General features: G+C 42.5%; 1 protein-coding gene across 2 annotated transcripts in view; it reads right to left on the bottom strand.

Moving 5' to 3' along the window:
* Window positions 1-25,549, bottom strand: part of DSCAM (DS cell adhesion molecule) — a 693,896-nt gene that overhangs the window by 159,873 nt on the left and 508,474 nt on the right. For both annotated transcript variants that reach the window (XM_053220540.1, XM_053220541.1), the window contains exon 11: window positions 13,233-13,406. In XM_053220540.1, the coding sequence (XP_053076515.1) occupies window positions 13,233-13,406 (174 nt within the window). The remainder of the gene's footprint in view (window positions 1-13,232; window positions 13,407-25,549) is intronic.

Genomic DNA, 25,549 nt, shown 5'->3' with positions numbered 1-25,549 from the left:
TCTCTCTGCACCCCCCACTCTTTCTCTCTCTCAAAATAAATAAATAAACTTAAACAAAAGTAGTAGAAATGCGATTTGAAACCAGATTGTCTGATTTCAAAACCCAGACTCTTAACAACTATTACACAGGCTCATTAGAAGTTGCTAGGTATTTTGGGATTTTTAAAAAACTGATACCTTGGGGCGCATGGGTGGCTTGGTCGGTTAAGCGTCCGACTTCGGCTCAGGTCATGATCTCACAGTCCGTGAGTTGGAGCCCCACGTTGGGCTCTGTGCTGACAGCTCAGAGCCTGGAGCCTACTTCAGATTCTGTGTCTCCCTCTCTCTCTGACCCTCCCCCATTCATGCTCTGTCTCTCTCTGTCTCAAAAATAAACATTAAAAAAATTTTTTTAATAAAAAATAAAAAATAAAAACTGATACCTTTATTGAGGTATAAATCACATACCATGAAGTTCACGTTTGTTTTAATGTTTATTTATTTCCGAAAGAGAGAGAGAGACAGAGAGACAGAGAGAGTGAGTTGAGCAGGGGAGGGGCAGAGAAAGAGGGAAAGACAAAATCCTAAGCAGGCTTCATGCTATCAGCTATCAGAACAGAGCCTGATGCGGAGCTTGATCACAGAACTGTGAGATCATGATCTAAGCCAAAATAAAGAGTCAATGCTTAACTGACTGAGCTACCCAGGTGCCCTGAAATTCATCTTTTAAAGTGTATAGTTTGTACAGTTTAGTGATTTTTAGTATATATACAGGGTTCTGCAAAATTCACCACTAATTATAGAACATTCTAGAACATTTTTATCACCCCCAAAGGAAACCTTCTACCCATTTTCACTCCCTCGCCTTTGCTCCACATTCCCAGCCCTTGGTCACCACTAATCTACTTTCTGTCTTTGTGGATTTGCCTGTTCTGGATATTTCATATAAAAGAGACCACATGATACATGGTAATTTATTTGTGTCTGGCTCCTTTAACTTAGCAGAATTTCTTCAAGGTACATCCATGTTGTAGAATGTATTCCTACTTCGTTTGTGTAGCTGAATGGTACTCTGTCAGGACATACTGCATTTGGAGTATCCATTTGCCAGTTGATGGACATTTGGATTGTTTCCACATTTTAGCTATCATGAATAGTTGCATTCATGTACAAGTTTCTGTGTATACATATGTCTTCATTTATCTTGGGTATATGATTAGGAGCGGAATTACTGGGTCATATGTAACTCCATGTTTAAATTTTAGAGGAACTGCTAAACCATTGTGCAAAGTGGCTGCATCATTTCACAGTCTCACCAACAATACATGATGTTTCAATTTCTCCATGTCCTTGACGATGGACTTTGCTTTTTTTTCTTTTAAGCCAACCTAATGGGTATGAAGTGATATGTGATTGGGGTTTTAATTTGCATTTCCCTAACTGAACTATGATATCGAACACCTTTTTATGTACTTATTGTCCACTTGTATACCGTCTTTAGATAAATGTCTTTTCAAATCCTTTATCTACTTTTTAATTGGTTTAGCTGTGTTTTTATTGTTGACTTATAAGTGTTCTAGGCACAAGTACCCTATCAGATATAGGATTTACACATATTTCCCCCCATTCTTCAACTGTCTTTTCATTTTCTTGATGCATGCAATGTTGTAATTTCTATGAAGTCCAAGTTATGCATTTTTCCTTATGTCATGTATGCTGTTGGCTGGAAAGTTTGACTTGAGACGCCATTTTCTTAAATATCTTTTCCTAAAATGAAATTTCTATTTCAAAAAGTAAGGACAGGACAAGATGTTCAGCAAATAACGTTAGGACAACTGACTAACCATTTGCAGAAAATATATTCACTCTTACAATCTACATCACAATGTCTTTCTTAAGTAGTACAAAGTTAATGGCAAGTATAGAAATCTGTGTGTTTATAGAAATTAAAGAAATTGATATATTATATATTTAATATAGACTATTAATATCCCTTGGGTTGATAATAACTTTTTAGTCAGGGTACAAAATGGGGGGGGGAAACATTGGAAAGTTGTTATATTTAGCTACATAAACAAATTTAAACTATATATCAAAACACTGTAAAATAAAATTAAATGTTTCAGACTTGCAGTACTGGCAGAGTTCGGATAGACTAACCTTTCCTCCTATAACTATAACACCTAGATTTTGTATTCTGGGTATGTATGTATATATGCATGTATTTGTATATATGTGTGTGTGTATAGACAGAGAGGGAGGGAGGGAGGGAGGGAGGGAAGAAGGGAGACAGAGAGAGGTATTCAGGCACTGAAAGCAAGCAGAAACTGAATTAGCTGAGCTAAAATAGTATCTTCCCTTAAAGGATAAACCTCAGTGGGTGAGATCTGTGAATTTACTGGACACTTCTCTAGATTGGAGTATGAATTAGCTGTAGAGGCCAATTACTCCATCTATCAGAGGGCACACTTAAGGTCTGGAGGAGCAGTGAGAACATTAGGGGGACACCCTAGAGAGAAGGGAGTCACAGAGAGTGTAAGTCCCACCATTTTCACATGAGCCCAAATCGTGGATGACTACTGAAGAGTGCAGAAGCTCACAGTGGGCTCAGGGGAAAAGCATCAACTAGAGGCTGATCAAGGTTTCAGCTGCTGCCCACTGCAAGGGAGAGAGAGACCTTGGAGTTTAACTCCAGCTAGCTGAAAGCCAGCTAGGACAAAAGTCAGTCTTTGGAGGAACATAACAGAATCCAGAGTCTCTTCAATGTATCACTTATCAAGTACATGATTTTTAAAAACTTCCAGACATGTAAAATCACAGGTAAAATGTGTTCTCTATGAAACAGAAGCCATCAATAGAAACTGACCATAAAAGCACTCAGATGTTGCAAATAGCAAACAAGGATTGGAGCAGCTGTTGTAAATATGGCTGATGCTGTAACTTAATACATGTGCATAATGAGTAGACAGATTGGAAATTGAGCAAAAAAATAGAGAATATAAAAAAGGAACCAAATAAAATCCTTGAACTGAAGAGTACACTAACTAAAATGAAAACTTCAGTGCATGAGCTTAATGCACACTGGAGACAGCTGGAGAAAGTATCAGTAATGATAAAAATAGATTTAAAAATAGGCAATTTGATGACAGAGGGAAAAGACTGAAGAAAAATATGTCAGAAGTATCAGAAACCTTAGTCCTGGGGCCGTATCCAATGGACTAGCATATGTGTCCTAGAATGAGACCTAAGAGAGAATAAAACGATGACATAAAATCATGTGAAGAACTAATGGTTGAAAACTTCTCAGGTTTACCTACCAGCTCCTCCATCCAAACCAACATAAGTACAAAGGAGATGACATATAGGTACATTACGGTCAAACTCTGAAATCCCAAGAGAAAGAAAATCTTAAAAGCGGCCAGAGAAAAATGACCCATCAAGTATGGGGGTGGTAACCCTGACCTGACTCTAATTCTTGGAGAACCAAAACACTACCCTGGTCCCCCAGTCAGGGGCTTCTATAGGTCAGGGGGCAATACATTCTGGCATAGGTCTGGTTTCCAGTGGACCCAATGAATGTTCAAACCCATCCTGTGGTTATTTCCCCCGTTCCAGAATGTGTCACTTGGTAACGGGCAGAATGCCCACATGGTTCTCAAACTGCTGAGTGAGGGCTATTATGATAGGAAAGGCCAAGTGGACACCGGAAGAACTGCCTCTTCTTATCAGCATAGCAAGCCAGAAATTAAAGCCACATTGCTAGAAGGATTGCAGAGATTAGCACACTAGGAAAATGGGTGGTGGTGGAGCTGAAGGAGCTGGCCACTGGGGACGGTCCCATCAAGGAGCTCTGGGCTCCACCAGCTCAGCATGGGGGCCAGAGGGATCTCTCTGGATTTCTAAAAGGTGGCCTTTCTAACCACAGGCCATGGGAAGCAGAATCCCTGAGACCCAGAGACAGACGCAAACCCCCAGTCTCCTGGGACTGTCACAAGACTGCCACCTGCTCTTCTGGCTGGCTCTCCTGCCTCTCTGCGCTCCTCCCATAAGTCAGATGTAATACAGAATTTTGAGTGTGGGTGTCAGAATGAGAATATTATTCTCATGATACTTTTCCTCCGCTCAAAATCCTCCAATGGTGTCTCATCATCATTGAAATAAAGTTCAAAGTTTGACTGTGGGTCCAGCCCCTGCCCAGGTCTCTTGGCCCCACCATGTACCTTGTACTCCAAGCACATGGTCTCCTTGCTGCTCTGCAAACATAACCAATTTCTACCTTGAGCCTTTGCACTTGCTACTCCATCATCTGGAATGTTCTCTCCAAGCACACACACAACCCATTTCTTTCATTCTGTTCTCTGCCAGGCTTTATGCTAAATACTGATGCACATGTCATTCTCTCCACGGAGATGTAAACTAGTTCTGTCTTATTCATCCAATGTTCAGTGTCTAGAAGAGTCCTGGAGGCTAGCAGGAGCCCAGTGAATACTGCCGACCAGACGAGCGGGCAGAAAGGACAAGGGGCAGCCAGAGGACCTAAGGGGGAAGCTAGGCAGCGACCCCATGGCCCAGGGCCAGATGGGAATAAAGGCATCTCAGTGGGTGCCAGCGTGGAGGGTGACAGCTAACTGAGGACTCAGAAGACTGATGCCAACACCCACAGAAGGCCGTGGGGGAAGAAGGATCTTAACCAAGAAACCCCGAAAGAGCTGAGATTACCCCAAAGAGGCAACACATAACTTCTCAGCTGCTGGGTAGAAGGGAGCCTCTAAACAAAAGGAGGAGGAAGAGGAAGCAACTAAATAAAAGAGAAAAATACACTCGCCTCGCCTCGGAAGAGTACCATCCTGAGAAACATTTTTAAAAATCCTGTTTGTTTTTCTCAGTCTCCCTCCACCAGGCACTGGCCTCCCTGCTCCGGGGACACCAGATGTTCCCCAGACCTGCATGCTGTCCTTGACCCTCCAATGCCATTCTTCCCTCAGACCTGTTCTACCCCAACCCAAAGCATCAGGCTTTATGAGTCCCTATAATAGTTCCTCAACTCAAATAAAACTCCCCAGTCCCTCAGAGGTGTTTATTTCAGTCCGACTGTTGAGGAGAGAAGCATGGCTGAATCAAGTCCCAGGAATTTCTGAGGATGCTGTCTCCTTACCTATTGTGCTGGGATGTCTCCAGTTGCAAACAAGAAGGCCTTGACCCACATTGGTTTAGACATAAAGGCAACCAAGTAATTAGTCTTCTACAACTATGAGTTCAGAGGATTCAAGATGCAGTACAGTAGGGGTAAAACTCCACTTTTCCTCTTTTCTTAATGCTACCTTCTTCTAGGTATTGGTTGTATCCTGGGAACAATACCAAAATGGCTGCCACGGATCAAGGTGTCACCTCCAGGCGGGGCCAAGAATCAAAAGAGATGAGCATCTCTGGCACAGTTGCCTATTAAGAATAAGGAAATCTTTTCCAGAAGGTCTCTTCTTACATTTTGTTGGCCCAAACTGGGTCTCATGCCCATCTTTAAACCAATTATGTCCAAAGGGAATAGGCTGCTCGTGGTTTCTTCAGACTAGAGTTCATATCCATGGGTTTAGACAGATTAGGATTTACCTGCTGGAGCAGGTGATGTAGTTATAGTGCGCTTCTCTCAAACACAAGACTCTACAGAAGATCTCTGTTATCACTGGTACATTCGTGTTCCAGGCCTGCCCCAACAAAGCACCACCAACTGGGTGGCCTAAAACAACAGAAATGTATTCTATCACAGCTCGGGAGGCCCCAAGTCTGAAATCAAAGTGTTGGTAGGATTGTTCTCCCTCTGAAGACTCTAGGGGAATATCCTTCTTTTTCTCTTCCAGCTTCCCTTTGCTGGTGGCAGCATTATTCTGTCTCTGTCTGTCTTCACATGACCCTGTGCCCTCATGACTAGTTCCAAAATTTCCCTTTTTATAAGGACATCAGTCATATTAGATTAAAGGCCACCTTACTCTAATAAAATCTCATTTTAACTAATTTCATCTGCAAGGACGCTATTTCCAAATAAGGTCACATTCTAAGATACTAGGGGTCAGGACTTCAATATATGAATTTTGGGGGCACACAATTCAACACTTAACACTGAGAGACAAAGCTGAAATTGGAGCTGGCAACAAATTACAGTGATTTAGTCTTCCCATTGTACAAATTCCTTATTAACCCCAAAGGATCTTCAGCTGGTAGAATTCCCAGGCTCATTTAAGAAGTGAAATGCGAATGTTTATGTGGAGTACAAGACGCTCTCCCTGGAAGGAGCCGCCATCCACCATTGGCAATTACAGCCGTGGAGCGTCGTCTACTGGCTGACAAGTGGCCCCTCCTTTTCCATTCTTACTTTCCCATGCCCCTTCCCGTCCTCTGCTCCTGCACCCAGGCATTGCCATGAAAAGTGTAGATATTTTTGACAGCTGGACCAGAAAAGGGAAGGGTGAGGGATATGAGTGTGTGCATACATGTAGAATACATTGGAGTGGGGGCTGGCGGACTCTAAAGTCATGAAAATGTGTCACCTGGATGTTTTTCAGTCAGGGACACCTCATACTCTATAACAGACACTAATGTGGCTTGTTTGGGGGAGTCATAAGCTGTAATTCAGGAATGATGATGATAATTATAATAACAGCCCTAACATCAACCACAACAGTAGCTGCCATTGCTCTGCAACAACCATGTCAGGAATTTTTACTGAGTGCTTCAGTGATGGGTCATGCCAGCCTTATAGGGATCCCACGAGAGACGTATTTTTGTGACTCTAATCTACGGAGGCTTGGAGAGAGGGAGCCCAGGCTGTGTGAGCTTCGAGCCTGACTGGCAACCACAGAGTTACATCGCTTTGATTCATTTACGTCACACGTGGCATAAGGCCGCGGTAAGAGAACCCAGGTAACAGAACCTAGGCTGCTGCCTGACTCAGGGCTGCTTACTCCTCCTTAGCCCCTTCTAACCTCTCATTGTGTGCCTGGCTGCTTCCAGTCCAATACTCCAAGAGACACTGCAAGAAAAATACACAAGGCCATCCAGGGTGTGATTTTTCCAGAACAGTGGTTCTTGATCTTCGTGCATCATGCATCCCTTTGAGGGAATCACGAAGGCCACAGTGTTTCCCCTCAGCAAAAAAAACACACGTTTGCACCTGATATCAAGGGGTCCCAGAACCTCATGGGATCTGCCTACAGGGGCCCATGAGTCAAAGTGTGATTTAGAAGCTCCTGAATTAAGGGGCACTTGGGTGACTCAGTCGGTTGAGCGTCTGACTTCAGCTCAGGTCATGATCTCACAGTTTGTGAGTTCGAGCCCCACATCGGGCTCTGTGCTGACAAACAGCTTGGAGCCTGGAGCCTGCTTACGATTCTGTGTCTCACTCTCTCTCCCCCTCCCCTGCTCATGCTCTGCCTCTCTCTGTCTCTCAAAAGTGAATAAATGTTAAAAAAAAATTTTAGAAGCTCCTGAATTAAAATATCAGGGAAAACAGCATTGGACCCACTCAGCTATCTTGGCACGCTAGGAAAAAAAAATTATAATTTAGTAATTCTATATATTCAAAACTGTCCTCTCTTGCTCTGTTAAGAACAAAGCAGCCTGAAAACAAACCTTATTTTGCTTTTAGAGGAAAGGGTGTCCTGTCAAAGTGACTGTGAGGGGCCTGGAAAACATTTTATAGGAATTATTAAGGCCATCACAGCCTCACAGAGGGCCAGCTGGGGGCCCTGCTCCTTCTTTTAGGAGTCTCACAGAGCAATCGCAAAGACTAGAGGGGATTTTTATTTAGCTAACGAGGTGTAGGGTAAAGATCTGTGGGGACACAGTGTGAGGGTAGGAAGTCACAGAAGTTGAATGGACTACCCAGGGGTACATACGGATTCTCGGAGATGGCGGTAGATTCTTGAACACCACCCCCAACATATCCTCCCCAGCAAAGGCAGGACTTGAGTGTCCTGAGATCCTATCACATCACCAAGGTCTATCCAGAAATATCATGGCCAAGGTCCAGCAGACTGACCAAAGCTGACAGTGAGTGTACATGAGCTGCAAGGCCTATGTGCCCGAATCCTGGAGGAAAAAGAGATGTGTGCATGATACCCAGGGACCTGCCTGGGCTGAGCCCGAGGGAGGCTTGGGGACCAAGGCCCCACCACATCCTGCGGGTTGGCTCTGAGAGGCAGTGGCATCACTGGATCCAGAGAGCAACCATCTCTCCGGGCAGCACCCTGCTCCTGTTTGGTAAGGGATGTTCTTTCATCCTGCATGCAGTGACAGAAGAGGAGCTGTTTGTGCATCGGGGCCTCAGATCCATACAGAGATCAGTTCTAGGGAGCATGCGGGCCCAGAGACAGAAAGTGGGGAGGGAGGATGTAATTCTGGCACCTGGGAGAAACATTCCGGACAACGACTCATCCCCTTGAGAGATCCAGCGGTCTGGGGCAGCTCTTTTCTTACTACAACCAACCAGATCTCCCAGCTCCCACAAGGTCTGCGGATGGAGACGCTCTGCAGCGCCCCCGTGGGCCTGGGGCGAGGGTGCAGCATTGTCACCAGAGGCCAAACAGAAAGTTTGGAAAGTAGAGTCTGATGGAAAGGACAGCCCGGTCCCTCTGTCTTTTCTGCCGAAGTCCTCAACAACATTTGATGTTTTGGGTCCCTATTCGGGGCACACGTTTTGGTAAAAGCTAAGCTATGATTGGGATAATAATGAATAATGTGGTTCCAGAAACAGCAAGACCAACAAACCTGAAGGATTTGAAGGGTTATTTTTCTATCCCACTGGTTGCTGTCCCTGAAGGTTCATCCAAGCTTGGTTGCCTCATCTCTGCCCACAGCCTCCATGTGTCTGATGTCAAAAACGCGCACACGTGTGTGTGTGTGTGTGTGTGTGTGTGTGTGTGTGTGGTGGGGTGGGGGTGGGGGTTCACCATCAAATTGCTCTGCTAGTGCAGTAGTGGTTTTTGAAAGCACCCGAGTTGAAAGAACTTCCCAGACAAGAGGCTCGCTCAGGCAGTGCACGGTTCTCGCATCCCCAGTGAGCCCCTGGCAACCGGCTCTGTTGGGAGAGTTCAGGTCCTTAAAATGTGTATAAAACCAGCACCAGCCATCCTGGGAATCCAGACTATTGTCCAAGAAGCCGCCTTAATTTCCTGACGTTGCTTGTTTGGGCAGAAAGTTCTGTCCTATTACATTTAGAAATATTTGCAGCCCACTTTTTAAAAATATGAATTATAAAAATGAGAGAGTACATTAAATTTTTATTTAAAGCCGTGAAATTTCCTTTCTACCCAAACAATTTTTTTTTCAGTTTGAAATCCCCAAACATTTTATTGATGATTCATAAACAGCTGGAGTCAGGAATAAGAGTTTCCAAAGGCACCACCCCCATAGGTCAGCATCACAGGGACAGTGAAAGTACCCCCCGCCTGGATCTTGGAAGTCATGTTTCCTCTTCCTCTTCCTACCCTACAACCTTTTAATTTTCCTGTTCAGAATGATTTTCTGGAAGTATTCCAGTGTGCAGCACCATCAGCATCTACGATTTCTTTCTTTCTAACGAGCAGGACCACCTGCTATGTGTATGTGGTAGATCCGTGCATAGAGTGCTTTGTGATTTACAGTGTATCTTCACATACATTATCCCATTTAATTTTCATACCCCCCCTCCCCAGGAAAGGTGTGATTCTTCTTATTTTACAGGGTCAGAGAAGTAAAGCAATTTGAGATCACTAATGAGAAGTGGAGAACCAGAAGGACCAGATTGTTTGGGCTGCAACCTCGGGGGGTCTCTTCACCCTACCCTGGGCTCCCTGTTAATTACATGACACTTCAGCCCTCCATGTCCACGGCACACAGGCTTTGAGGACTTTCCTAATTTTGACCCAGAATGTAGGATTCCTTGTTTTTCCCCAAGACGGTCTTCATTTAGGGGACAGAACTGATTGAAGGTTGTCAAAATAGCGGTTACCACCTCAAAGGAAACTTGTTACCTTTGGAATCAAGTCCAATAATACAGAGAATGGAATCAATTCCAACAATACAGAGAAATTCTTTAGTGTGCGAAATATTGGAATCAACTGTTTGGAGGAGAGGGGGAGGACGCTTTGTTCCTTTTTTTTGGTGATACCATGCAATGGTTTTCCCAGGGGTTGGCCAGTAGTGTCCCTGTTATGCTCTCATCCCTCTCCTGGCTGCAGTTTGAATAGGTAGCTTTAGTTCATTTGGGATGATTTTTCTGTGTTTGTATGGAATGCAGTGTGTGTGTGTGTGTGTGTGTGTGTACATGGGTGTGGGTGCATGCCATTTTTAGGGCCATGTTAAGAGATTAAAATAAAAGAGAATGGGATGATGGTTCTTTCTCTTCTTGCCTCTACCTGGAAGGCATCTGGGTTTGCTGTGCACACACTGTAAGTGCACATGTGCATGTGGGTGCGTGTCTACACCTTAGTGCTCCCCTTCTGTCCTCTACAGAAGTAACAATAAAACATGTTACCATTCATAGGGGCATAAAGTCAGCCAGGGTGTGCTCTGTGCTCAAACTTCCTATTTTCTTTCCTTTTTTTAATGTTTATTTTTTTATCTTTAAGAGAGAGAGAGAGTGAGCAGGGGAAGTGCAGAGAGAAGGGGGACAGGGGTTCCTAAGCGGGCTCTGTGCTGACAGCAGAGAGCCTGACGCAGGGCTCGAACTCACAAACCGTGACATCATGACCTGAGCCAAAGTCTGATGCTCAACTGACTGAGCCACCCAGGTGCCCCCTTCCTCCCTATTTTCATGGTAAAATAGATAATACCAAGCAGCAGATTTGCATTGCTGTGTGCTGCCTCCACAAGTCCATTTTAATCCACTAAGTAGTCTGGTCACACAAATACACACAGAAAAAGCGAAATTATCCCTGTTTGTTGTTACTGTTTTTTTTTTCCAATGGTATCATTTGAGTAACACCTCTATTTGTTGTATATCTCCTGTCTTTGTGCTGCTATAGCTTTCTTAAATTATTCTTTTTACTTTCCAGAATTCAAATAGTATGATTTTAAAGGGTTAAATATACCAGACACTTGAAACTGAACACATTTATAAACCCACGAAGGGTTGTTAAAAACTGGTAGAATTAACTGTTACCTAAAAGCATCTCTCTGCTAATAGTTTGTATGGTTTGAGAGAATCTAAAATTGGCTACCTCTAAGAACCATTTCTGTTTGACATTTGCTCACTTTAAACGTTTCCCTGTCTAACCCCCTCCATGTACAGGGTACAACATGCGGACAGAGTTACCTCCTGCCTTGGGAGTTTTAATTTCTTCTCTCTGCTCTCTGTTCCCTCTTCCTCAAGCGCCCCTATCCACCCTCAAGGATTGTACCTGTTGATACCCACTGCATCGTCTAAGACTGAACTTAAATCCACGTGTTGTCACTGTGTAGTCGCTGGTCCTACACACAAATGTCAATCACGCCCTCATCTGCACGCCTTTGTGTTTGGAACTCTTTTCCAGTGTATTCCACTGGATGGCAGTTGTATACACCCATTCCCCATCAACCCACAAGAAAGAAAGGTCGCTAAGTGCAGAAAGACATCTCCGTGGTCCTCTCCCATGCCCCACACTAAGAGCATCAAAGGTATGTAGAGAGGAAATCTGGGGAAAACCAGCTTTTGTATTTTTAAATTCCACCCACTTAAAAGATTTTTTCTCCATGAAACGCTCCTTAGTCCCCACAAAATGAAAGTTATATCCTCCTCTGAAAGGTACAACTATGGCACATATTATATTACTCTCCATCTTGCATTAATATTAGTAAGCTCTATATACTTCCTTGTTATCTCCTCTTCCAAAACATAAGTCCGTGGATGAAGTATTCACATCCTTCACAGGGCCCTGTATCTATTACAGCATAGATATAGACTTGCGGAATTTTTATAATTTTAAAATATTTCAAAGTGGCAAAATATAACCAAATTTAGAATCAAACATATTCTATTAAATATAATCAAATTAAAAAATATATTTCTTTTATTGGGGAAAGATGGATCAATATTGGCCAACATTGGTCTTCAGCTCTTGGGTTTCCTTCAAATATCATCAATTTATAATTTTTTAAGTTATCCTTTCAACTTTGGATTTATATGAAACGACAATTTGTCTTCAGATTCTTGCACATCAGTTCCTCCAGAGTATAAAATTTAGAATCAAATTTACGTATTGGATATCTACAAAACATGTTTTAAAGCAACCCTATTTCAAACTGTAATTTTTCATGGTATAAAAGTATAGCAAATAAATAGCTTGATATTTTCAGCGTTACGTTGGAAATAACGGACTCGAATAAATTCTGAGTGAAATAGGGTGGATACTAGTATTTGTGCAGTCAGCTTAAATCTCTCTCTCTCACACACACATATACATAAGACCCACTGAGATTCACTTTTAAATTCAATCCCTCTAATGAGTGATACGGTAAGAGGTCTTTTCCAGCCTACCGAGAACACAATTAAAATAAAAAAGAGAAAGGCTGATCAAAGCCTTATCTGGAAGAGATCACAATTTATCTAACAGAAAATTGCACAAATGGACAAAGACATAAGTAATTCGCTGTAAACTAGGCGCCCAACCATTTGCTAAAAAGCAGCAACTTTACAAAAGTTGGCCTGTTTTACGTCCTTCCTTTGGTGGTTTACTTACCTAAGTAGAAAAATAATCTCATTATAAGTTACCCTCTCCTATAAAATGGGTCAGCAACATGGACCCTAGGCAGGGTGTTACATGTTCCTGTCTTGTAGTTGTGTGCCTTTGGTAATGAGGTTTCCGGCTGCTTGATTTCATAAGGATCTCTAAAAGGAAACCTAGGGACAAGCCAGCTTGCAAATCATAAAATGTGTGGAAACAGACGTCTGAAAAGAGCACATACAAGACTATACGCTAGGCTTTTCCGCAGTAAAATCAGCAGAATAGAAATGTGGGCACTAAAGGCAGAGGCCCACTCACCTGCTAGGTATGCATGGCCAAGGGAACCCAAGGGACACGAGCATGTGGCCCCAGACACCGGGCACACGGTCAGGCTATTGCAACCGGCTGGATTTTTGCCCTCCTCTTCAGTCGTGTCCCAGGGGAGCAAAACCTCAAACCTCAGCTGTAGCTAACCAACATTTTGTTTTGTTTTGTTTTAAACAGATGTGTGCGGAGACAATGGCAAATTTAAGCACAAAAAGACCTATTTAGGTAAAACAAAGCGTTCTTCTTCCTTACTTTTCACCGTGAGGTACATGGACTTGCTGACGTCTGCACCCACATCGTTGCTGACCTTGCACAGGTAGTAGCCGCTGTCTTCCTCCACGACGTGCTTGATCAACAAGGACCCGTTGCTCAGAACCTGAATTCGGCCATTCAGGGCAATTGGTTGGAACTGGGGAACCCCAGCACCTGGAGTAGAACAAGAAGGAGGAAGAATGATGCCAACAGAAACACACAAGGGGAGACAGTGAGTTCAAGTTCACGCAACTTAGTACAGAGAAGTAAGGGGTATTTAACATCTAGAGGGCAGTCGTGGGATATGCGGAACTTTTTCCCCCACAACATGTAAATTCTTGTTTGGAGAGAAGCACATTTATTTAAAATGACACTGCTTCAGACTCTGAGATAGAGAGTAAGAGACTGTTACAGGTCGTTTCTACACAAAAAGCCAAATTTGATGAGTGTTAAGTAGCTGATAAATTATTCAAAGACATCACAGTGGAACAGCACAGGAGTAGACGTCTCTCCTGAGACTAAATAGAAGCCTTGTGTTCCCAGGGAATTACTATGAATGTAAACAAGGAATGTTCCAGGGACAGGGCATTTGAAGACTTTGCTTGCGGTGAGTCTACAAAGAGAATACAAGTATCGCAGGTTTCTCTTCTAAGCACAGTCACGCTGCAGTCTAGACACACGTGCATGTTACTATCACTTAATGTCATTTAAATAAATAAGTCAGATGGTGCCAGTAAGACAGCACAGAATTAAAACACCTCTCTCCTCAGAGTATGGCGTTCAAGGAGAAAATGCCACCGATGACATGTGCCGTGGACAGAGATGTGATATGACTCATATGGAAGATCCTTACGAAACTGTTCTGAAAAAAAATATCTTTTAGAAATAATAAAAAGCAGGACCAAGGGTGGTCTAGGGAGGTTTCCGGGAAGACGGCGGTTTGGATTACCCTGCTATGTTGCTTATCCCTGTGCAGGGGGCCCTGGGTGAGACTGGGAGAGTGTGATCTAAGCCTTGATAAGCTGGTAGAGCTTCCCTACTGTGTGACCTGAGTCTGAGGATTTGGGGAGAGGACCCAGTGGTGAGGACCAATTCCATCTTCCTGGAGAAAGCCCACAGCGTGAGCCCCATGCTGGTCTCTATGGCCCCAGATCCTTCGTGGGAGCTGAACATGCACACTGTTGCACTGTCACCATACCCCACCTGCAGGGAACTTCAGGCTTTGCATCTGGGGACACGAGAAGGGACACACTTTCTCATGCTATCTCCGTGCCAAACTGATCACTTATCTATTGGTACTCCTTAGCTCACAGTGGCAGAGACCGTGGCTGTGCCCTCCCTTCCCTCATGTCTAGATCAGGTGACCCAGCCCCACCAAAGAGACCAGGGAAATTCATAATGTACCGAGGGGACATTTCACACCGAACAAGAAGGACAAGCAGAATCCCGACAACAGGTAGCTGCTACCAACACAGAACTGCCACAGAGGACATATGAAGACTTCCATTAAAAGAACAGATTTCCATTTCTGCTGACGATGGAGAGAGACACAAAGGAATGTCGCTTCCATTCTAACAACAAAAAAGAGAGGCTGTTTATCTACAAAATCATACTGTTCTCTGAGTCGCTTAGAAAGTCGAAGTCACAGACAACTAAGTGAAATTAGTTACAAAAAGTTAGAAGCCCCACAAGGAGATAAATAATCCCATCTCTGGCAGAGGATGGGGGGACCAGGACCTCGGCATAAAAGCAGATAACAAGGACTGGAAGTAAGTATAACCTCCCGCAATCTCTACTTTTCTTTCCTTTTATGCACCAGAGCCATACTCAATAAAATATTACGAGACACACAAAAAAGCAAGAAAAAAGGACCAGAAAAAAAAAATATCGACATAACTATGGTAGGGGAGCTCTTCCACAGGGACTTTACAATAATTATGATTAATATCCATAAACGGGGCGGGGGGGCGGGTTCAGAAGCAATATTAAAACCATTAAACTATAAGAAAGACAAAATGATAAAAACAAATACCACAATGTAAGAGATGAATAAATCTTTAAACAAGCTACTCAGCAGGTTAGACAGAGGAAAAAAATTAGTGAATTTAAACCTAGGTCAGTGGAAAATATCCAAAGTTAAAAAAAAAAAAGTGCGAAAGTGGAAAATATGAAATAGGTTATCCTGGAATTCTGAAATTACATCAAATATTCTAACACTGAAAATTATAGTCCCAAAAGGAAAAGAAAGGGGGGGCAGAGGAAATGAGATTTGAAATATGGAAGACTTTAATACCACTATTAATCAATTTGACTTAACTGACATTTACAGAACTCTGCACCCTAAATAGCAGAATACATACTGATTTTGAGGGCACATTTGACACTTAATAAAAGGGACAATATTGTTAGTCATAATACAAATTTCAGTAGATGTTATAAGATAAAAATAATACATGTTATGTTCTATCTCCACAGCAAAACGAAAATTGAAAACAATAACACAAATACATCTGGAAAAAAACCCCAAATATTTGAAAATTAAATGATACATGTCTAAATAACTCATGAGTCAAAGAAGAAATCACCAGAGTAATAAGAATATATACATATGAATATAAAAACACCATATCATTATTTGTGAGATACAGATAAAAGCAAAACTTAGAAGTGTGTAGCATTAAATTACTGTATTAGAAAAGGAAGAAGGTCACAAATCAACTATCTAAGCACCCACCTTAAGAAGCTACTACAAGAAGGGCAAGAAAAACCCAAAGTATGAAGAAGGAAGGAAATAATAAGGAGGAAAACTCAAATCAGTGAAATACAAAACAGAAAAACAACAGATAAAAAAAATCAGTAAAACCAAAAGCTAGCTCTTTGAAAAAAAACACAGTAGGTGAGCCTCTAGGACTGATGTAGAAGACAGAAGACACAAGTTACAAATAACCATAAAAAGATAACCATCACTACAGCCTCTACTTTAATTAAAAGCATAATAGCAAAATATTAGGAATAACTTTGTGCCAATGAATTTGACAACTTAGATTAAATAATTTCTTGAAAGACACAAACTATCAAGGATCACTCAAGAAAAAGGAGGTAGATCTAATAGTCATATCTATAAATAAATTTAATTTATAGTTAAAAACCTTCCACAAATAACACCCAAAACCCAGGAAGCTTCACTAGTAAATATTACCTATAATTAAAGAAGAAATAAAACCAATTTTACACAGAATTATCCTGATACCAAAGTCAGACAAGAATCTTAAGAGAAAAGAGAACTAGAGACCAACATCCCTAATGGACACGGACATAAAAATCCTTAACCAAACATTACCAAATCAGGTATATCAACATACAAACAACAATGTATTATGACCAAGTGAGATTTACTCCAGGAATGCAAGGTTGGTTTGAATTCAGGAATTAGCCAATGAAAGAAACTCACTACTTCAACATACAAAAACAGAAATAGAGTGAGTAGATAAAAAAAAAAATGTTTTTCACAGAATTCAACATCCTGATAAAATCTCATAGCAAACTAGGAAGACAATGAACTAACCTGATAAAGGTTTCTCCAAAAAAACCTATAACTAAGTCATACTTAATAAAAAAGAACTTACAAAAAAGTTGCTAGAAACATAGTGAGTTTAGGGACGTCATGGGATACATCGATGTACACAACTCAAAGTTAATTTTGTTTATAAATGTATTAGTAAAAAGCAATTGGAAATTGAAATTTAAAAAATGATACATCTGCATCAAAACATGAAATGCTAAGAAATTCATTAAACAAGATATGTGCAAGACTGGCTCCCTGAAAACTATAAAAGTTCTTGCTAACAATTAATGAAGACCGAAAGAAATGTTCATGGATCAAAATTCTCAATTTTTTCAGACAATACCAGGAAATCATTTTCCAAAAGGGCCAAATAATAAATGTTGTAGGCTTTGCAGGCCACACTGGTATATAACTACATACTTCTGCCAATGAGGCACAGAAGTAGCCAGAGAAAATACCCAAACAAAGCAGCCTGTGTTCTAATAGCATCCAATGGAAAGACTGGGTGTGGGTAGGATCTGACTCATGTCCCACACGTGGCTGACATCTGGTTTGTAAGAAGCCCACATCTGTAAGATCACTACAAAGTTGGAAGGAGGAGCATATACAAATAATGCACATTTGGGTTAGTATTTTATCACATAGCTGATGCATGAAATATTGTTAACATAATTTTAAGTAGAATTTTTAAAAAATATGTCTCATTCATAAAGCATTCAAAATCAACGATGGAAAGTTTTAAAGATGTAAGTAACAGCACTCTTCTTTCATAATCGCAACATGTCGCTCTCTCCAGTATCAGCTTCTGAATACTTTCTGAAGTGAGACAAAATGAAGAAAAACACTCTGACCCCTCATCTGTTTGCTCTTGGGGAATAGAGAAATCATCAAAATGTAAAAAATGCAAACTTAGAAACATGTGTAATGTGGATCATTAGAAACCTAATTCACATGAAATTCACACAGGATTTTTAACAAGTGTTTGATGAACGATGAACATGCCAGTAAATGAGTGATTGGTTTTGAAAAGTAATTAATTAAAGGTATCTGTTAGTTTACTTATTATAGTATAAAACATGAGAACCCCAGATTAGGGATCTGAGAATTTTGAGGCCCAAATTCAAACAGTAAGTAAGTAAATGCCCTCTTTTTCTTCTCAAGACCCCAATTTCATAATTTTCCCTTCCTAATATTTTATAAGTGAATATAAAGATGTGCTCTATTTTTACATAAATGGGATTTATTGTTTGATTACTGAGCACCCACTGTGGGGCAGATACTGGGCACGTAGCTATGATCACAAAGGATTGTGGCTCTCTTTGTTCTTTTTTTTTGTAACATTAAAAAAAATTTTTTTTAAGTTTATTTATTTTTGACACAGAGAGGAGAATGCGAGTGTGAGCTAGGGAGGGGAAGAGAGAGAGGGAGACACAGAATCCGAAGCAGGCTCCAGGCTCTGAGCTGTCAGCACAGAGCCTGACATGGGGCTTGAACTCATGAACCGTGAGATCACGGCCTGTGCTGAAGTCAGATGCTTAACTGACTGAGCCACCCGGGTGCCCCCAACATTTTTTAAAAAAGTTTATTTATTTTGAGAGAGGGAGCACCAGCAGGAGAGGGACAGGGAGAGGAAGAGAGAGACAGAGAGTATCCCAAGCAAGCTCTGAGCTGTCCGTGCAGAGCCTGATGCGGGGCTTGATCCTACTCACCATGAGATCATGACCTGAGCTGAAATCAAGAGTCGGGCACTTAACAGACTGAGCCACCCAGGTACCTCTCTTCTTTACATATACATATGTATATTTTTTTCTTTCCTTTTTTTTTTTTTTTTTTTTTTTTAGAGAGAGTGAGTGGGGAGGGGCACGGGGAGGGAGAGTATCTTAAGCAGGCTCTGTGCTTAGCATGGAGCCCAATGCGGGATTCGATCCCACGACCCTGGGATCATGACCTGAGCTGAAATCAAGAGTTGGCTGCTCAACGGACTGAGCCACCCAGGAGCCTCTGTGGTCTCTCTTTCAATCCCTCCCTCTCTGAGGCTAGTGGCCTCACTGTGGGGAATGTAGCTACCCTATGGAGAGGCTCCCTTGAGGGTGTTCTCCAACCAACAGTCTATGACTGAATCCTGCCATACAACACAGCACCCACACAAGTGGGCTTGGGGGATGAGACTCTTCCCAGGCTGAGCCTTGACATGACTGCATCACTAGCCAACACCTTAACTGCAATGCTGGGGGAGACCTTGAACAGGAGGACTCAGCTAAGCCATACTCAGATTCCAGACCCCCAGACATAGGAGGTAATAAATGTGCATTATCTCATGCCACTAATTTTTGGGGATAATTTGTTGCAAGGCATCAGATCATCAGTAACACCGAATAACTAGGTAATGAGGTAATCTTTCAGTTCCTCAGTTTCTTCCACCTGTGAAAGTGGAGATAATATAGAATCTCCTTAATAAGGTGATGTAGGCATTGAAATTCTTTAACTATGGTATGGCATATAGTAAGCCCACAATACTCCTTCTTAAAAGATTTCTCCTTACGATGATTTTATGATTAGTTGACTTTCTGTCTTTCTTACTCCACAAGAAGAAGGACCATGTTGCAAGGAATCTCTCCACTTATCAGTCAGTCAATAGAGTGGTAGGCAACCTCTGGGATTAATGCTCGAAGGGGAATTCTGTGCATTTAGTGTTGAAATGTATGGCTAAGCTGCTTCCTAAGAAACACGTCGATTTCATTTCCATCAGTGTTGGCTGAGGGTTAATTTTTCCTCACACATGTACATGACTGACCTTTTTGATTTTCATCATTATTTTAATTTGCATGCTTTGACAATTTTTTTTGATATTTTTTGTTTGTTTTGCCTGTAGATAAGTTTGAGCATCTTTTCACATCATCATGTTTTGGCAATTTATACCTGTTTTCTTGGTGAACAGCCCATCTACATCCTTTGCCTATGTATCTATTGGACTTCCTGTCTTTTCCTCCTTCATTTGCCAAAGCACTTGGGTCTTATAAAGCATTTCTATACTCCGGTTTTACACAAATTTATTTTTGCTTATTTATTTATTTATTTATTTTTATTTTTATTTTTATTTATTTTATTATTTTTAAAAAATATAATTTATCATCAAATTGGTTTCCATTACAACACCCAATGCTCATCCCAACAACTGCCCTCCTCCATGTCCATCACCCACTTTCCCCCCGCCCCCACCCCTCATTTAAAGTCAGGCCTGAATGTTGAATATTATCAACTGCCTTTCAATATTTATTGAAATGATCATATGTTTTTTTTCTCCTGTAAAAGTTGACAGTATGTTTTAAAAATTCAGTTTTTACCAATCATAAAATTCATTTTTATGGATAACGTGTTCTTTTGGGCAAGGATAAAAGGATACTATTAGAACTTAATGAAAAAGCCTTTAATTTTTATTTAAGTGCTTAAATTTAGTCCATGTTTTGAAGCTGTCGAGGCTATTGATGCCTTTCCCAAAGTTTACTGCAGTAAGAGAGCCAGATGTAGTTTAATACACACAACCTAAAAATTCAGCCAAACGTAGGATTTTAAAAATACATCCATAAGGCAGAAAACCAGTAAATCTGACAATGCAATGGGATTTATAAATTATGTAAAATGGGGTACAACACCCTAAAAAATCTAACAAAATGCTGATAGAATATGAGACAGTTAATAGGATCAGTGACGTCAAAAACATGTATGCTTTCCTCTCCTTAAAGAATTTTCACCAGAAAAATACTTACAACATTTGACATATTTATACTAAAGCATTACAATATAAAATTTAACTAGTGTTAAGCTCAGCTGTCTCAGTTAAATCACTGAATAGGATTATCTATTAATTCCTGTATAGACTAAGAGAAGCCTCTTCATTATGAAAAGGTCTTAACAAAGACAGCAATAAAGTATATGCATTTGAAAAACATTAAATCTTTTTTTCATGAGGAAGTGAACCTAACTGGAAGAGTTACACAATTTATAAATCTGATCACGCTTGCTAAACAGAAGAGTGAACCAATTCATCTGTCATAAGAACAACAGTCCCAAGGGTTACCCATTTGTTCAGCTGGAGGGAAGTAGACTTTGTCACAGCTTGATAAAATTATCGGCCATCCACTTTAGGTTGTTCATCATTATTATAAAGAGCAAAATATAACACGGTGCATACAATATTCAGAATTCTGTAATCTTGTTGGCATGAGGTGAGTGCTCTGGGAAATTAGCTAGAAGATACACTGTAGCAGCCAGAAGTCATTAATTAAAAAGCTGCCAATTTTCTGTGGATAGCTGGGGTCAAGTGGGGACAATTTTAATGCTCTATTACATAAAAGAAAATGTTAAAGCATTATGTAAGGCACATGCTGAATTACTGGGTGTGTTAATACCATGTGACCTTTCTTCTTTATGGAAAGATACACTTAGCAGTGTTCCCAAGGACTGGGGGAGTGGGCACAGGGGGGGAAAGAATAGCTGAGTGTCACCAAGCACGCCCACTTGGAAGGCAGCAGCGAAGATGGTGATTGTTTCATCTTTTCTACCACTCTTGAGTCTTTGCTGGTCTGTAGCCAGAGCACTTGGCTAAGAGTCAGAAGCATTGGAAACTTACGAACTGTGCCCTTGAGCAAGTAGCTTATTCTCTCTGCATCCTTAATTTCACCGTATATGAAACAGGAAGAGTAATGCATTTCCATGCTCTACAGATTACTGTTCACCAAAGGAAGCAAGGCCGTGTGAATGTGCACATAAATGCCCACGTAAGAAATGAAGAAGTTGGTCAATGAGCACATTCAGAGGGTCTCCCTAGTGGGCTGAAATAACATTGATTTGAAGTCGAACAGCAGAACGGCAGAAAGGAGATCTGTCTATATTCCCTGGGCTGCACCCAATGGCAAACTAGGAAGTGTGTCCCTTTGCCCACCAAGGAATTGAAAACACAATCCCTCTTGTCCTTCTGGAGAGGGTGGTGTTTCCCTGAAGAATGAGTATGTTCTGCTTGCTCAGGGAGGTGGTCTTCCTTGTCTGGGAATAGTCGGTGGGTTGCAGGGAGTGAGGGGGCACAAAGATCAAAGCAGAGACGGGAAGGGGAGAGCAAGTACCAACATTAGGATGGCACCTGCTCCAAGGTGAGCAGCTGCCCATGGCACCGGTGCTCAGTGACTGAGTGCTAAGTTCTGGTGTCTCCTTCTGGAGAAGAACCCAGAAGTGGACAGAGGTAGGGTCCTGAGGCACTGGTCCAGGTCCAGGCCGGAAAGCTATTCCCAAGCCCAAGCTATTCCCAAGAAAGAATCTTCCAGGCTGTACAGGATGTGCATGTGACATTTTGTCCATATGCTTGCATCAGAGATGGTCTGTCTATCCTCAGCCTACTGGAACACTTCTGATCTCTTCCCTAAATTGCAGGGCCTGGAAGCCTGAGAAAAACCATTTCCTGCTGAATTGTCACCAGGTTCTGGTTTGTATTTCACCAGTGAGAGGCACTTGGATACAGTTTGGAAGGTGCAGGGATGGAAAAGCCATCATTCTCCTTGAGAAGCAACAAGTCAGTGCACAGGCAGGTGCCAAGGTGACTTCCAGGAGGACAAATCACTGCCCTGGTGCGGAGGCAGCTGCAACCACAGACGGAAGTGGCTTCTCGAGGTTGTCACATTTCTCAGGTTCCAGAAAGGAAGCTGAGTTTCTCCTGCCAAAATTTTGCATGCCTCTACTTCCCGGTATTAAATCCTTTCTTTTTAAAAAATGTTTGTTTGTTTGTTCATTGAGAGAGACAGAGAGGGAGCATAAGTTGTTTCTTTACTCATTTTGAGAGAGAGAGAGGAGAAGAGAGAGAGAGAATCCCAAGCAGACTCCACACTCAGCACAGACCCTGACGCGAACCATGAGATCATGACCTGAGCAGAAATCAAGATTGGACGCTCAACCGACTGAGCCACCCAGGCACCCCATAAATCCTTTCTTGATAAAACACCACACCCTAACTGGGTCAGCATCAAGGCCATCAATTATGCTCACTTGGAATTCAGTTTCCTTCCCTTAATTCCTTTATGTCTATAATGAAGGCCCATATCCAGAGAAAACCACCTCCCTTAGGTGGGCGAGCTCATGCCTGCCCCGGGTGACTACAGTTCGGGAGTTGACTAGCTCAGCATGCCAACTGCATGACTTTATCCCTAGCTGGCAAGGATTTTTTTTTTTTTTTAATCACAAAGACAGAACACTATGCCCTCGAGTCGCTTAGCAGAAGACGTAACCATGAACTGACCCAAGTCTGCATTTGCTGACAGGACACATGATCTCTCCTTCAGGGTGCTGAAACGGCTCGAGGTCGCCATCGCTGTGTGTTGGGATCATGCAGCTGTATCTGCCGTAAAAGGCCTTCAGCCACCTTTTCCCTGCAGCAAGAGACCCCTGCATATTTGCCCTGGGTGTGGCTGCCTCTATCTAGAAGAGCAGTGAGGAAGACAATGAGGAAGAGGGCAGATGGAGGGGTAGAGACAAAGAAAGAAATGAAGCACAAGAAGGGCCCGGGGCCTGTCATCCTGGTGATTCTACCAAGGCTGGTCGGAATTTCAGCTTCCTTGGGAGGGGGAAGGACCTCGGAGGAGCTCCTAGGGCCACTATACTCCACCCATTTAGCAGAGGAAGGCAGATTTTCATCCACAGTGAGTTTTATTCTACCATCAAAGGAAGAAAATAAAACACTAAGTTGAGTATCCATCCTCTCTGTTCGGCTCACAGTCCTTCCCCAAGAACTCACTATGCTTAGTGTCCCCATGTGGGGACCACACAAGTGTCGTAAACGGGGAGCCACATTCAGCCTTGAAGTTGGGTTTGTGTTCACCACTCACATCACAGGGAGGCGTTGTCTTCTCCTTTTTAGATTCTTTGAGCCCTTTCCCTGCATTAACTCCAGATTCTCATCACCCATGTATGTGCTAGTGGGGACAAGGACATTGGATAACGACTGGGCCCCAATAGCTTGGATGAGCCTGATGCATGAGCTTGAAGCAGGTGTTGCTAGAAGGAGCTGGGAGGATCGCTGCAGGTCCAGCAAACCAATGGCATGGAAGAGGGTGAACCCATGGGGTCAGAGGCTCAGGGCGCTCGGACCACACAGAGGACAGGGAAGTGGTGAGCCCAGGAGAACTGGAGGGACTTGAGGCTTGCCCCATGCTGTGTGTTCTTTGTGTCATCCCTAGACACAGGCCCCGGGATGTCTACCTTGACCTTGGGAGAGAAGGGGTGAGCAGGATCAAGGTGAAGCACTCTAGGGCCAGCCCCTGAAGTAGGAGGAGGCTCCAGAGGGGTCGCCTGAGCTGTTGGACCAGGTACTGAGTGCACAGTGCAGCATTTGTTTCTTAATTTGGAATTGAACACAGTGCATGAAAACATCCAGAGAATGGCCCCTATATATGACGAGCGAGGAGGGTTTGGGCAGGGGTGTAGACACCCAGAAGAAGAGGAAACTTCTGGGACCTTGGTGGTAAAGGACAGCTAGGCTCTCTGGTAGACTGCACCTGTGGGTACAGAAATGACAACGTGGAACAGCTTTCTGGGGACAGGGGGAGATACCAGAGCATGGGCGAAACTGCCATGCGCCAAGTGGTGTGGATGCTCTGAGCGTCCAAGGAAAACTGGGGCTAGAGAAGCTTTACTCCTGTGTGAACATGCCTTTCTTTGCTGAGGGAGGAAGGACACAGGCAAAGGCAGGGAGAAAGGCAATCTGAGAGAAGCAGGCAGGGCAAGGAAGCCCCATGCCAACTGCAGTCCTCTGTGTGCTCTGGAGAGTGGAAGAAAATAGGAACTCTGCCAAATTAAGGACAACTTCTCCCTCGCTGGGTGGCCCTGGGGAGCCAACAAACCCTGGCTATAGATGGGCCCCGTTTCCACCCAGAAAACCGAAGACAATCAAAGACACTTGCAGACAGAAGTTTACAAATACTCACTGCCAGAGGCACACAGAAAGAAAGCAACTGAATTATAAAGGACACACACACGAAATCTGAATAAATGCAGAGAATGTCCATGCCATTGGCTGGGAAGGCTCAATATTTTAATGAAGTCCCTGTTCTCCATATTAACCTTTAGATTTATTACCATCTTCCAAAGTTTTCAGAATAATTTTTTTTTTACAACTTGACAAAATTATCCTAACATTCATCTAGAAGAAATAAGCAAACAAATATCCATGTGAGAAATACAGGACACTTTTGGAAAACAAATGGGGAGAGTATCGTACTAGGTATTAAAATGTGTCTGGAAGAGCTAAGCCTCTAACACACGTGGTCCTGATACCAGAATGGACAGATCGGAGTAAAAGAGAGCATCGGACTTTGGTGGACACCTTTTTTTCTCGTAGACTATAAAGCAGTTCATGTCAGTGGGGGAAAGGTTGGGCTATCCAATAAATGGTTTTTGGACAACTGGCTTCCCATGTGAGCTGCTGCTGATGACAGCTAATGTTATTGACTAATTGCGATGTGCCAGGCACCAGAATGAATGCTTTCTATGAATCATCTTACTAAACCATCACGTTAATCCTCTTATCTTCTCTCTCTCTCTCTCTCTCTCTCTCTCTCTCTCTCTCTCTCTCTCTCACACACACACACACACACGCGCGCGCGCGCGCACGCGTGAGGAAACTGTGGTTCACACAAGTTAAGTAATTTTCCTGCGGTAACACAGCCAGTGTTGTGTCTTGGGTCCGAGCTCCGCCGACTCTCTTAACTGA

This window comes from Acinonyx jubatus, chromosome C2 (assembly GCF_027475565.1).
Source record: "Acinonyx jubatus isolate Ajub_Pintada_27869175 chromosome C2, VMU_Ajub_asm_v1.0, whole genome shotgun sequence".
NCBI classification, from domain to species: Eukaryota; Metazoa; Chordata; class Mammalia; order Carnivora; family Felidae; genus Acinonyx; species Acinonyx jubatus.
The sequence above is the reverse complement of the archived record's forward strand: the minus strand, read 5'-3'. Positions and strand labels throughout refer to the sequence as shown.